At 59.2% G+C, this 12,464-nt stretch overlaps 2 protein-coding genes across 5 annotated transcripts in view; one reads left to right on the forward strand and one right to left on the reverse strand.

Moving 5' to 3' along the window:
* Positions 1-147: 147 nt before the first annotated feature.
* TMUB1 (transmembrane and ubiquitin like domain containing 1) lies at positions 148-2,695 on the reverse strand. The gene is made up of 3 exons (XM_003983225.5): positions 2,547-2,695; positions 1,246-1,664; positions 148-963 (listed from the first exon to the last, which is right to left on the reverse strand). Exons 1-3 carry the CDS (start codon positions 2,658-2,660, stop codon positions 612-614), a joined length of 885 nt encoding a protein of 294 aa, XP_003983274.2. The 5' UTR covers positions 2,661-2,695; the 3' UTR covers positions 148-611.
* A 2,790-nt stretch (positions 2,696-5,485) lies between these two features.
* AGAP3 (ArfGAP with GTPase domain, ankyrin repeat and PH domain 3) overlaps positions 5,486-12,464 on the forward strand; it is a 54,784-nt gene continuing 47,805 nt past the window's right edge. Inside the window, exon 1 of one of the 4 annotated variants that reach the window (XM_023250734.2) lies at positions 5,486-6,127. In XM_023250734.2, coding sequence (XP_023106502.1) covers positions 5,797-6,127 — 331 coding nt within the window. In that variant the 5' untranslated portion in view covers positions 5,486-5,796. The remainder of the gene's footprint in view (positions 6,128-12,464) is intronic. The other 3 variants (XM_023250740.2, XM_023250735.2, XM_023250739.2) reach the window with 3 other exon arrangements.

A 12,464-nucleotide genomic window follows, 5' to 3' on the forward strand; every position in this document is an offset into this window, starting at 1 on the left:
AAAGCGGAAGTCGGCGGCGGGTCGTGTAAGGTTGGTTGGACACCCGGAGAGCTCAGTCCGCTCCCTTCGCTCCTTTTCTCCCAGTGGGCACGGGCTCCCCGCCCAACACCCCCGCGGGCCCGCACACTCAGAGACACACACGGAGAGTGAAAACTTCACAGTTATTTAATCTGCACATGTTCCAGAGAAGCCCTCTGCCCCTCCCAGCTCCCCTTCACCAGCGCCCCGCAGTCCTTGGGTCCCCAAATCAGCCCAAGGAGCTCTTAGGGACTAGAAGTGGCTGGGTCCTCAGACAGAATACTAAGATGGGCCCAGGGGTGTAGCCTGGCTCTGCCCAGGGCCAAGGCAGTGACAGCAGCTGCCTGACCCCGAAGAGCTGACTGTCAATGGGGGCTGAGAGCCAGCAGCCCCAGGAGGTGGCCCAGAGCCATGGAGGTCACAGGGAGGGGCCTCGGCCGACTCCCGGAGCGCTCTGCTGCGCAGCGCTGGGCTCCAGGGTAGTGGGAAGAGGCAGGCGGGAGTGGTGGGCCTGGGCAGACAGCAACTCCCACTGTGTCGTGGGGAGCAAGGTCCGGAGGGGCCAGCGACACTGCCGAGAGCCCGTGGAGGCACTACGGGCGGTACATGGCAAAGGCCAGGAGGCTGAGGAGCAGGGTGAAGCCGGCCAGACCCAGAGTGGCGGTCAGGGGAAAGAAGGGCCGGTACTGGATCTGGCAATACCAGAGCAGCAGCAGCAGCAGAAGCAGGAGAGGCAGCAGCAGGCTGCCTATTTCCAGCCCGGAGGGGCCTGGCTCTGACCCCGGTGGGCAAGGGGGATGTGGGGGACCCACGCGTGTGGACACGTGGCAGTGGAGAACGCAGTTGGGTGGGAGGTGAAGGCTGCCCAGAGTCTGGGTGTCGTCTCCTAGCAGTTGCCCTTGGTAAATGAGTCGCACCTGCTGTTCCCGGCCGGGAAACTGGGTCCTGAGGAGAGAGGGACCTGGGTAAGAGAGCAGGCCTCAGGCAATCCTGGTCCCTTGCCCAGAACAACACTCACCTTTGCCTCCACCCACCACCCAGTTGGTGGCCTCTAAGGGGGTCCCTTCCTGCTATGGGGGGACAATACAATGTGCCATGTGGGGACCTCAGTTCCCTCCTCTATAGAATGAGGGGGAGGTCTCCGATCTCTCTCGTGGCCTCTCTGGGTCTGTGATCATTGCCACCCCACTCTTTAGAATTTTCTTTCCTGTCCCCATCCCAGCTTACCTTTTCAGGGAGCCAATGGTATCGTGGGGCCAGGCCCTGGCCACCTGCTCTGAATCGTTGAGGAATTTCAGCCGGAGCACTAGGGGCTCCTGGGGGGAGTCCGGGGTTGGTGACGTTGCTGAGAGCCCCATGCCAGGCTCTGGCTGTGCAGCCTGACCTCTGTGTCTCAAGCTGGGAGTTTCGGCTCCTGGGGCCTCCCCTCTGATGCTGCCGGTGACCGCCATGGCTTCACTGGGCTGTGCTGGTGTTGGAGTCCCCGATGGCTGGGGCAGTGGGTCGGCGCCCTCCGCGGTGTGTGTTGAGACCCAGGCGAGAGCCAGCACCAGAAGGCAGGCAAGCACCGCGAAAAGGATGGTCACCTCATCACCCACCCCTTCAATCAAGGCCATGGCACCTGCCTTGCCTGCCACGCTACTGAGCTGGAGAGGCACAAAGAACCCATGAGGGGCTGGATCGCTGGCCAACAGCCCTCTGAACTTCCACAGGCTCCTGAAGCCACCCCACCAAACTCTCCCACAGTCTTTATCCCTCTCCCGCTTAGGCAAGCTCCACCCTAGGGCACATTACTGCTCTGAAACCTGATGTCCCAACCTTGCTTCAAGGGCCCCTTCGTATCACCAAATCCCGAGTCCTAACTTGCTCTAAACTGAGTTCTAGGTCTTCAGCCCGCTCCTCCATTCATCCAAACACTCTCCCGACTTAAGGGCCTTGACATTCTAAGCAACCTCTTCCCTAAATTCAACCCTCACCGAACTTCACCCCAAAGCTGACCTAGTCTCCCATCACTGCCCCAGAGTGTATCTACTCCTTCGTCTATTTCATCCCAACGCTCATCTACTCCTCCATCATTAAAGGTGCTCCAAGGGGATAGAAAATGGGGTTCTTTCCCCCGCCCCCCGTCCCGTTATCATTTAACCAAACGCCATCCGCGGATGGGGACTGCTTCCCAAGGCTTCCCCACACCACACGTCAATCTCCGCCCTTTGGCAATTCGGAGCTTCCAATGGTTGCCATCCCCCGACCCAAATTGGCCCCTCCAGTCTACTGAAGGCCCACCCCGTGGCGGCCCGACTCCGCGCCTCTTCTGGAAGCCTCTCCAAACCCATTCCTCAGGCGGACCCCAGATCCCGCCCAGGAATCCGGACTTCGCCCTCCCTACCCCCAGCTCTTCCATCACCCCTCCCATCTTCCCGCCCCCCCGGAGCCGCGTTAGGGCAACCGGAGAACCGGGGGCGGGACGAGAGGGGGCCAGCTGGGGCCCGGGGCGGTGGGGTGGGCGCGGTCAACGCGCAGGGACTCACCGCCCGGCTCCGCCAGCTCCATAGCGGACCCTCGGGCACTTCCGGGCGGGAGGCGCCGAGGTCGCGGACACCTGAAGGCACCCCCTCCTTCCCTGCCGCCGCCGCCCGAAGCATTGTGGGACTTGTAGTCCTGCGCGGTGCGCATTTCCCGCCCTCCACCCTGCGGACCCACGTGCGGGGATCTGCAGGATAGTCCTGGTGCCCGCAAGACGCTGAGGGGCCCGCGGGGGCGGGCTTGCTAGTCCCCTGAGGTTTGGGCGACAGTAGGATCCGCCCCCTCCCCTGCTGGCATCCAGGGCATCTGTCACTCCAAAAACCAACGTCAGCTAGAGCACGTCAGAGTCCCCGTGTTAACAGATGCAGTGACTGGAAAGCTCAGGTGGCCCCTATCCCGGTCTGCTCTTATGTCAGAGTGAACGCCAAAAGGCACTGTGGGCCCCCTAAATTGACTCTTTGGCTCAGAGCCCAGTACCCATGGGCTGTCTCATCAGGTTGGTTACGCACCCCTCCCCAAGGCTGGCCACGGTGGCTTGTGCTGTCTTGTTTCCCTCCTCCCTTCCCCTTGCCCCTGTAACACTATGCAAGAAGCATGGACCTTGGAGCCTGGCACAGATGCTGATCGATCTCTTATCCTGCGTTTATCACCTGTATAACCTTGGGTGCGCTACTGAATCTCTTTGGATCTTAATTTCTTTGTTCCTAAAGCATAATTTCATAATGAAATTCTAAGGAAGAAATTAGATTTTATTAAATAAGCATGAAGACGATGTAAGGGATCTGTTACACAGTAGGTATTTGTTCACCTAGTATTAGTACACTCTATCCACCCAGATCTGGGCTTGGAAAGTGGGTCCTCAGAGTGTCACTGTGTAGAGGACATTGAGCCCCAGCCTGGCTTGGGTCAGCTAATTATGGCTTTCCCCTCCTTCCTCTGGGCCACAGAGATCTCACGTCTGGGTTTTATAGGCCAGTCTTGATGAAAAGCAATGTGCCCTACAGTTTCCATTCATGCTTACCTGTGGGAGCAAGTACCCCAAGTGTTGCGTTGGGAAAGCCAGTTTAGATGTATGACAGACAGACCTGATCTCTCTAGTTCCTTCCCTCTCATTCATTCATTTATTCTAGAAACATTTTTAAGTGTATTTATTTTGAGAGGGGGGAGGGGAAGAGAGAGACTCCTAAGGAGGCTCTGCACCGTCAGCACAGCCCCGACTCGACTCAGGGCTCTATCTCACGACCCTTGAGATCATGACCTGAGCCGTAACCAGGAGTCGGATGCTTAACCGACTGAGCCACCCAGGCACGCGGAACATTAATTAAAGGTATACCAAATGCCACACACACTGCATGATGCTGGGAATACAATGGTGAATCACACAGGTAAACTTGTCCCTGCTCTCATGCGGCTCATATAATAATAGGAGACAGACATGTAGACAAGCCCACGAGTCCTAACGAAGATCTGTTAGGCTGCTGGGGCAACCCATTTGAGATACTCTTTACTCTCAGCATCTCTCCTGGGAGGTACCTGGTGCAGATTCTTACCGTCCTTTCTAGTTAAGCATCTAAAAGACGTCTTTGCTATTGCTTTTAAAATTACACAGTACGAGAGCTAGGTGTTTTGCTCAATTACTATATTTTGCCGATGAAGCATGGAGAGGGCACAAGAAATCAGTATGGTCAAACATGTAGACAGAACCTGAATCTTTCAGGAGCTAGGGAGGCCCCGGGTATTGAGTAGCTTGTGCCTGGTTCTTTGGAAGGTACAAGACACTTAGGTGACTGCCTTGGTGACTGGGGCAGAGTTATGTGAATGGCCAAATGGGGTCAACTGTTTGCTGGGAAAAGACCTAGCTTGGCCTGGGAGGTGGAAGTGTGTGTATCGAGATTGACATATGTCAGCTGTCCCAGAGGACATCGGGGCATGGCCCTGGATTGGCTGGGGCCAGTGCCCTGCACATGCCCTCTCTTACACGTTTTAAGAAAGATGGGGGATGGAGGTGGATTAGCAGGACTGCTGATGGCTTTGGCAATGGGGATGCAGAGGAACTGAGACATTGAAGGGAGCTCCCTGTCCCTGGAAGGAGCGGACAGGAACACAGGGTGGGTGAGGGGGTGACAATTAAGAGAGCCTTGTGGGCTCTGGTGAGTCTCTTGAATGGGATGAGAGGGGAGAAGAAAGCATAATATTGGATTCATCTCCCTTCTTTGCCTGTGTACCAGCCGGGACCAGGGTGGTGGCAGTCAGTGAACCGTCCCGGTCCCAAAGGAAAGTCTTTTAGGGGAAGGTTGAAGATGAGTGGGGACTGTTGTTTAGAGTGTCATTTCCAAGGGCCCTGCTGATGAAGGAAGCTCTCAGGGAGAACTGGAAACGGAAGCAGGGAACCCAGATTTCTAGGCTCTGTGCCTCAGCCCCCAGTCTAGAGTCCAGGGGAGGACCAGAGAGAGAACCGTGGGGACAGAGTGGTCCCTGGGGATGATCTCGGACGGGAACAGGGGGGCTCGTGTCGCACTAAAAGGCAGAACTGTGTGAGGCACAGCCGTGCCTGGGCCGGAGGCCCTTCTCGGCCAATCTGCCGCGTTCATCAGCACCCTCGGGCGCAGGGCACCGTTTCGGGCACTGCCCAAAGATCGGACACCCCACCCAGACCAGAGCAGGGAGGCGAACGAGAGAGCCGGGGCCGGGAGGAGGCCAGAGCGGCTGTCCACTTCGGGCTGGTGGCCCTCACGGCGGGTGTGGGTGGGGGCTGGAGAGGAGGCGGAAGGGCCAAGGCTAGGTGGGAGGGGCCCGGGCGCCGGGGCTGGAGCGCGCGGCTTGGGGGTGGAGGCTGCAGAGCCAGCTAGCGAGCGAGGGGCGGGGGCGCTGGGGCCGGCGCGCAGGAGGGGCGGGGGCGGCGGGGAGGGGGGCTCGGGCTGCGTGTGTCGGAGCTGGCGGGGGCGGCGGTGCGTGCGCATGACGCGGGGGGAGGGCCCGGGCCGCGCGCTCCCGGTCCCGTTGTTGTTGCCGCTGGAGGCTGCTCCGAGGCAGCGGGATCGCGACGCCGAGAAGCGCCCTGCAGCGGCGGCCACAGCGTGCCCGGCGGCGCCTCCCGGCCTCGGCCCCCGGCCTCCGGCCTCATGCGCTAGCCCCGCGCCGCCGGCTCCTTAGTCCCGGCCCCGCCAGCCCCGCGCGCCCGCCCGCCACCGCCGCCGCCGCAGCGCCGCCCCGGGCCCCGGCCGGGCCCGCCTCGGGCCCCGCGGCTCTAGAGCCATGAACTTCCAGGCGGGCGGGGGGCAGAGCCCGCAGCAGCAGCCGAGTCTGGCGGCGCCGGGGGGCGGCGGCGGTGGCGGCGGCGGCGCGGGGGGCGGCGGGCAGTTCGGCGGCGCGGGGCCGGGGGCCGGGGGCGGCGGCGGCCCCTCGCAGCAGCTGGCCGGAGGGCCCCCCCAGCAGTTCGCGCTCTCCAACTCGGCAGCCATCCGGGCCGAGATCCAACGCTTCGAATCCGTGCATCCCAATATCTACGCCATCTACGACCTGATCGAGCGCATCGAGGACTTGGCGCTGCAGAACCAGATCCGGGAGCACGTCATCTCCATCGAGGGTGAGCGGAGCCGGGGTCTGCGGGAGCTGGGGCGCGGTGGCCCGGCTCGGCCACTCTCTCCCCGTCTGGGGTCGTCGCGCGCCTGAGGTCCTGGCCACGCGGTTTTGCTGATCGCCAGCGCTGCAGAGCGGTCGTCCAAGCTTTGCTGTATCTCGTCCGGGGACACTGGGGCTTGGGGCCGGTCCCGTGCCAGGGGACACGTTTTCCGTTCTTAGTACCCCAGGGCGTGAGGGTGGTGTCGCCCCGGGGACAGGTGCGCTCAGAGCCGCAGAGGTGCGGGGGGCTGGGGCCGGAGCTGGCCAGGCATGCCTTGGGAGGGTGGGCGCCGCGGAGGGCCTCGGCGGGCCGGGAGGTGGGGCTGCTGCCCCGGCCCGGCCCTGCCCCGCGGCGGGGCGGGGGAATCGAGCCTCCCGTTAGTGGATGGCAGCCTTCCCGGGCCCAGCGCCCGCGGGCCCCGGAGGGTGGCGCTCGCCGCGGCGCCCTTTCCCGACGCACACCCCCCACGCTGCCGCTGCCAAGGCGGGCGCAGGCCGGGCCTGGCGCGGGGCTCCGGCGGCGCGACCGCGTGGGAGGCACCGGCCGGTACATCCGCGCTTTCGTCCGGTCCCCCGCGCACCCAGGAGCCGCTCGGGAGGCGGGCGCGGGACTGCGGGGCGCTGTCTGACCTCCACGGACACGGCGCTGGGCGTCAAACGCCAGAATCCCGGGCCACTGCCCTGCCTAGCGCCCTTTTCTCTAGGCTCTTGAGCCCCGGAATTTGGCTGCCACGGGGCGGGGGGGGGGGGGGGGCGCAGAGGAAGTGGGTTCACGCTATCGGCACATATCCCACGACCCCTGATGTGTCTGGGGGGGGGGGCACCACACCCACAGATTCCCTGGTGGCACCGTGACCTTTGAGCATCCAAGGGGCAGATGGGCCTCACCCTGGGTCATCTCCTTCCTCTCTGGCTCCATTGGAAGGGGGACGCCCAGCAAGCAGGTGGTGGGTTCAGCTTTAGTGGAAATGCAGGCTGGTTGCGAGGTGTTTTGGCGATGACATGGAGTTGTGGGCAACGGCCTGTCTACTTCTTGGGCCTGGCAGTTAGGGCCACACTCCCACCTTCTCCTCCTTGTGTAAGGCTCCAGGGCTCCTGTGCCTGAACACTACTCCCTTCCTGCTTTTGGACGTCCCCACAGCTGAGGAAGGAGCATTCAGTGTTTTGGGAGCCGCAGACCCCATTTAGACCCAGAGTCCTGCCTTTTTCTTGTCACACTCCAAGCTGACTTCCTTCTGTCCTTTCCCCAATCCTCTGTTACCTCTTTCCTCTCAAGGCTGAGTTCACAGTGAACTAATTAGGCGACGGGGAAAAACTCATTAACATGGATCCAAGTAAATGGCCTGAATCACCGTTGTGGCTGGGGACCAGGAGATGGCATTTGTGTGAGCCCAGGGCCCCAAAGAGAGGAGATGACCAATTTTTCCTCCTCGATCTGAAACGGGTGGGGCAGGGAGAGTCGCCATTCCCCAGAGCGTCACTGTCCCTCTGGGGAAGTAGAAGTTCAGGAACAGCTCTCAGATACCCCCCCCTCCCCCCAGCTCCTTTTGTCGAAGAGACTTGATGGACTAGCCCGAGGTAGGGGCTGAGGGAGGACGCCTCCCTCAGAGCGCTTCCCAGAGCAGGGAGAGGCAGAATCAGCTGGGTTCCCATCCAGCTCCAACTTCCCTAGCAGTGGCTTGTGACCACCCCCGCCCCCCCACCCCCAGCCCGCACTCAGGAGGCCTCCAGCTGGGCATCTTCTGTGCCACGAGGATCATGATTCCCGGGACGTGCTCAGTTTTCGTCCCTGTCTTAAATTCAACGCGCTGGGCGGAATTTCTCTTCGTAGAGCCCTCCCCCGTGACCAACTTCCCCATTGCGGTTTGGAAGTACCCCATGTTCTGTCTGCTTAGCCTGGAAGCTTGGTATCGTGAATCCCGGGACCCGATGTCTCATTGTCACCGGGCCCAGCTGTTCCTCACACTGCATTGGCAGCTCTCCTGATCCCCGCTTCCGTGCTCTCCCTTGGCGGGGCCTTGCACCTCTCTCCTCCCGCTCCCCTGTTTTGTCCAGCCTCTCTCCTGGGATCCATCTTTATCACCCATCTCACCCCTGCTTCCCCACTTTTGTCACATAGATTTTCTGCTCTGGGCAGGCAGGGAAAAACAAAAAACAAAAAACAAAACCAAACAAAAAAACAAATACCCCCCCCCCCCCAAAACAAACCAAAAAAAAAAAAAACCCAGAAAACTCCTTCTCCAATTTCTGCCCTACATCCTTTCTTGCTGTAGAGCCTCCATCTGCCAAACCATATTGCTGCTGCCTTGTAAAGCAGTGTCCCCACCTTCTTGCTTGGGGGAGGGAGGAGAGCAGCTTCTTGGGGCGTTTCCCGGCTCCCTGTGAGCCTGGCCGAGCCCCCCTGCGAGCCCCCCTGCCGGGGCCCAGCATCAAACCTGGGTCCAGGCGATATTGTTACGTAACACATCCGTAGCCGGGAGGCCGGTCTGTGTTTACTAGGGCTGAGCCTCTTAGTGGGAAGGGATGACATTTTCCTAGTGTATAATAAGCTTCCGCCTCACTCTGGTAATACTTCGGTGAAGGATTTATTTGTTCCAGCTCTGAAGGTGACCCAGGAGACGCAGTCGGAATCCATTTGGGACTGAGGGAGCACCATGGCACCTTGCCCTCCTGTCTTCTGCCTGCTTCACTCAGTCACCTCAGACCCCGCAGCCAGGGTAGGAGGAAGGAAGCAGAGGAACATTCCGCTTTCCTGTCTCAGGACAGGATTTGAGGGGAAGCAGGCTGTTTTTGAAAAGTTCCTTTCCCACCAAAGGCCAAGGAAGGAGAAAAGGGGTCCATCCGGCTGTTTTAAGGCATGAAAGCAGTGTACCCGGCAGGTGGGGGTGGTGGGATGGCAGGCTCACCGTGTGCAGAGCCTCTGAGCCAGGCTCTTCTCCCTGGTGGGGAAACTGAGGCTCGGAGAAAGGACGGATCCACGCTGATCAGTCAGGGCTCGTGTGGGGCCTCAGGCGGGAGCTCTCGGGACTTGCTTGGTCTCCTGGCTGTGCCCTAGAAAGAGGGCCGCAGAAGAACTGGCTCAGTCCAGATAGGGGATGGCCTGGGCACATGGAACGTGCAGATGCTGGGCCAAGTAAGCCAGGAGCCAGGATGAGTTCCTGCAAGAAGCCGCCTGGGGTCCCAGCAAGTGGCCAGGAAAGGCAGGCTTGTCTCTGAGGAGATGTGAATCCCAGGAGGTCTGCCCCAGGGGAGTGTAAGCAGGGGTGGGCCCTGTGGGCCCACAGGGAGGACCAGGAAGCCGGCCTTGGCCACAAGTATGCCATGTGGCTCCTACTTGGGGAGGAACCGGACTTTGTCAACTGGGCGACTTGTCGCCCCCTTTGTTTTCCTCCAAAATTAAAAAAATATTGTTTTTAGTATTTATTTATTTTTGAGAGAGAGAGAGAGAGAGAGAGAGACAGAGTATGAGTGGGGAAGGGACAGAGAGAAAGGGAGACACAGAGTCCAAAGAAGGCTCCAGGCTCTGAGCTGTTAGCACACAGCCCTCTGCGGGGCTTGAATTCAGGAACTGTGAGATCGTGACCTGAGGGGAAGTCAGAGGCTCAACCGACTGAGCCACCCAGGCGCCCTGTTCTCCAGCATTTTTTTTTTTTAAAACGATGAAGTGCCTTTGAGCATTCCCAAAGTGGGCTGATTCGTTCTTCCTTCCACCTCGCTCTTGAGGGTGAACTCAGGATCTGCGGGCCTGCCACCGTGGGCGTGGGCTGGGGAGTGTTCGGGGTAAGGAGGTACAGGTGTTCCCGTTGTGTTTGAGCCTAGGCTGGAGAGGGAAGGGGGCCCTGAGCTGAAGGCAGAGGTGTTGGGGAGGGCTCAGAAGGAGCTCATGGGCCTGCCTGGGGGCTTGAGTCCGCCCTGCTTTTTCTGTGTCCTGTGACCAGGTCCCGACAGCAGCCCCATCGTGCGGTGAGGCAGGTGGAGGGCAATCATAACCATCTTGGAGACTGGGAAACTCTCCCGGCTGTTCCCCAGCCTGGCAGTAACATTCACTTGGGGGACTTGCTGAAGTGCACGTTTCTGAGGCTTCCTGCAAGGGATCTGATTCAGTGGGTTTGAGATGGGGGCCCAGGGATCTGGGTCTGTCACTTACCCTGGAGTTCCGGTAATTAGCTGGTTTCGGGAATGAGTGCCTGGTGGTGGCCTGGAGGCTTAGGTAGGACTTTGCACAGATGAGTTCTAGGAATTCTGAAAACGAGGATTTCTGGGTGGGTGCTAGTGGCCTGGGAAAGCTGCATTTGTTCCAGATACATTTATTTAGCTCCTACCGTGTGGCCCAGTTGCATGTAGCACAGTGGAAGGCAGGGGGGGAGCCCCGCCAGCATGCTGGACTGACTGAGGTTGAATGGATCCGCCTGCAGATGCCAAAGCAGGGGTTGGGAGGGGTGGGAATAAAGCCAAGATTTGAACACCACCAGGGCAAAGGTTAGAGCCTGGGGAAGACTTATCAAGACCCCTTGATAAGTCACAGGAGAGGGTCACAGGAGAGGGCTGGAAAGACTACCTCCTCCAGGCTGCAGGGTGGCCCCCCTCCCCCCACCCCCCCATTCAGTCCTCTGTCCCTGAACTTCTGTTCTCTGCCAAGTGGACGACACCCTCCGAATAAGACACTTCTTGCTCCTAAGTACCCTGGGGCTAGCTCATGCTACATACTTTTCTCTACCTTTTTTTTTTTTTTAACTTTTTTGTTTTGAGGTTTACTTATTTTTGAGAGAGAGAGAGAAAGCAGGAGAGAGGGAGAGAGAGAGAATCCCAAGCAGGCTCTGCACTGTCAGCAAGGAGCCCGATGGCGGGCTCTAACTCAGGAACCATGAGATCATGACCAGAGCCGAAACCAGGAGTCGGATGCTTAACTGACTGAGGCACCCAGGCGCCCCTCCTCTACCGTTTCTTTCTTTCATGGAACCTGTATGCCAGGCATGGGGCTCCAGGAGACTTTCCCTGCAGAAGGAACAGGTTTGCAGAGGCAGCAGGGGCGGGGGGGGGGTGGTGGTGGTGGTGAAAGTATAAGGTGGTATTCAAGGACCAGCAGGCTGGTCTGTGTGGCTAAGGCATTGAGTCTGGAGGGGACGGGCCAGGGGACCCCGGTTTGAGCATCCAAGGGAGCAGTGGCCCCAGGGAGACCAGGCGGGAGCGAAGATGCCTTTCTTGAAAAGCAGGCTTAGGGGAGCTGAGGCCTGGAGCAGGGGCAGGCTTGGGCCCTGAGAACTCCTGTGTCCTCATTCAGCATCCCCTGAACACCCATCCGGGGAACCTTCCGCTCACCTCACCCTCATTCTCTTTTTAATACGCAGCTAACTTGAAATTAGTTTAACCGGATTGCCTTCCTCCTGACTTCCAGGCCAAGGGGTAAAGGGGAGCTAATTTGGGGGCATGGAGCTGAGCCCTAGGGTTATGGAAGCAGGGGAGGGTGGTAACCTGGAGCACCTGCTTTAAGGATGTGGGCACTGGCTGGTACTGCCTTGCCCTGGTTACCGTTCCCCGCCTGCCCGCTGGAGATGGTCATGGGCTTTTGCAACAAACACTTGGCAGGTCTCTTTCTAGGTATGCAAGTATCCTCTCCATTTTGCAAAGCCTGGGACTTGGATTGAGTAACTCTCCCAAGGCCGTACCAGACACTGGTCTTCCAGCTGCGGGGCTGGTGCTCCCTCCCTTGGATGGATAGACTAGATGAGCTCTGGCCAGTCAGCCTTCCTGTGGCACCTCTCAGGGAAGCGTTTTGACCTCCAGTTTAACCCGTGGAAACTTTTAGGATGTAACTTAAGGGGAACTTAGGGCTCTTCTCTCTTGCTGTAGTTTTCTCCTGGATGTTATGAATCCCCAGCTGAGTGGTGGCTCTGGGAGGTGTCTCTCCCCTCCAAGAGCAGCACAGAGATTGCATATAGCACAGAGATGCTTGCTCAGGAAACACTCAGAAATATTTAAACACTGTGGGGCACCTGGGTGGCTCAGTCGGTTGAGCGTCCGACTCGTGATCTCGGCTCAGCTCCCGATCTCGCGGTGTGTGAGTTCGAGTCCCGCGTCCCTCTCTGTGCCGACAGCGCTTGCACCCGCAGACTCTCTCTCTCCAAAAATAAATAAATAAACTTAAAAAGAAACATTTAAACATTGAAAACAGCTGAACATATGTGTGAGCGTCAAAAGTCACGCATGCTTGTGTAACAAATTCAGATGTGGAAGGAAGCAGAAGAAACACGTGTACCCCCCCCCCACTGCCCCTTAGAGGTGCCCACTGTTACCTGCCTGAT

Source organism: Felis catus, chromosome A2 (assembly GCF_018350175.1).
Source record: "Felis catus isolate Fca126 chromosome A2, F.catus_Fca126_mat1.0, whole genome shotgun sequence".
NCBI classification, from domain to species: domain Eukaryota; kingdom Metazoa; phylum Chordata; class Mammalia; order Carnivora; family Felidae; genus Felis; species Felis catus.

What these genes read in the sequence shown, in the direction of transcription:
- TMUB1 (XM_003983225.5), bottom strand. Translation starts at nt 2,660, where the DNA reads ATGCTTCGGGCGGCGGCGGCAGGGAAGGAGGGGGTGCCTTCAGGTGTC. An exon ending in GGAGCTGGCGGAGCCGGGCG is followed by an intron (nt 1,665 to 2,546) that starts GTGAGTCCCTGC and finishes GTGCCTCTCCAG; the next exon opens with CTCAGTAGCGTGGCAGGCAA. An exon ending in ACCATTGGCTCCCTGAAAAG is followed by an intron (nt 964 to 1,245) that starts GTAAGCTGGGAT and finishes CTCTCTCCTCAG; the next exon opens with GACCCAGTTTCCCGGCCGGG.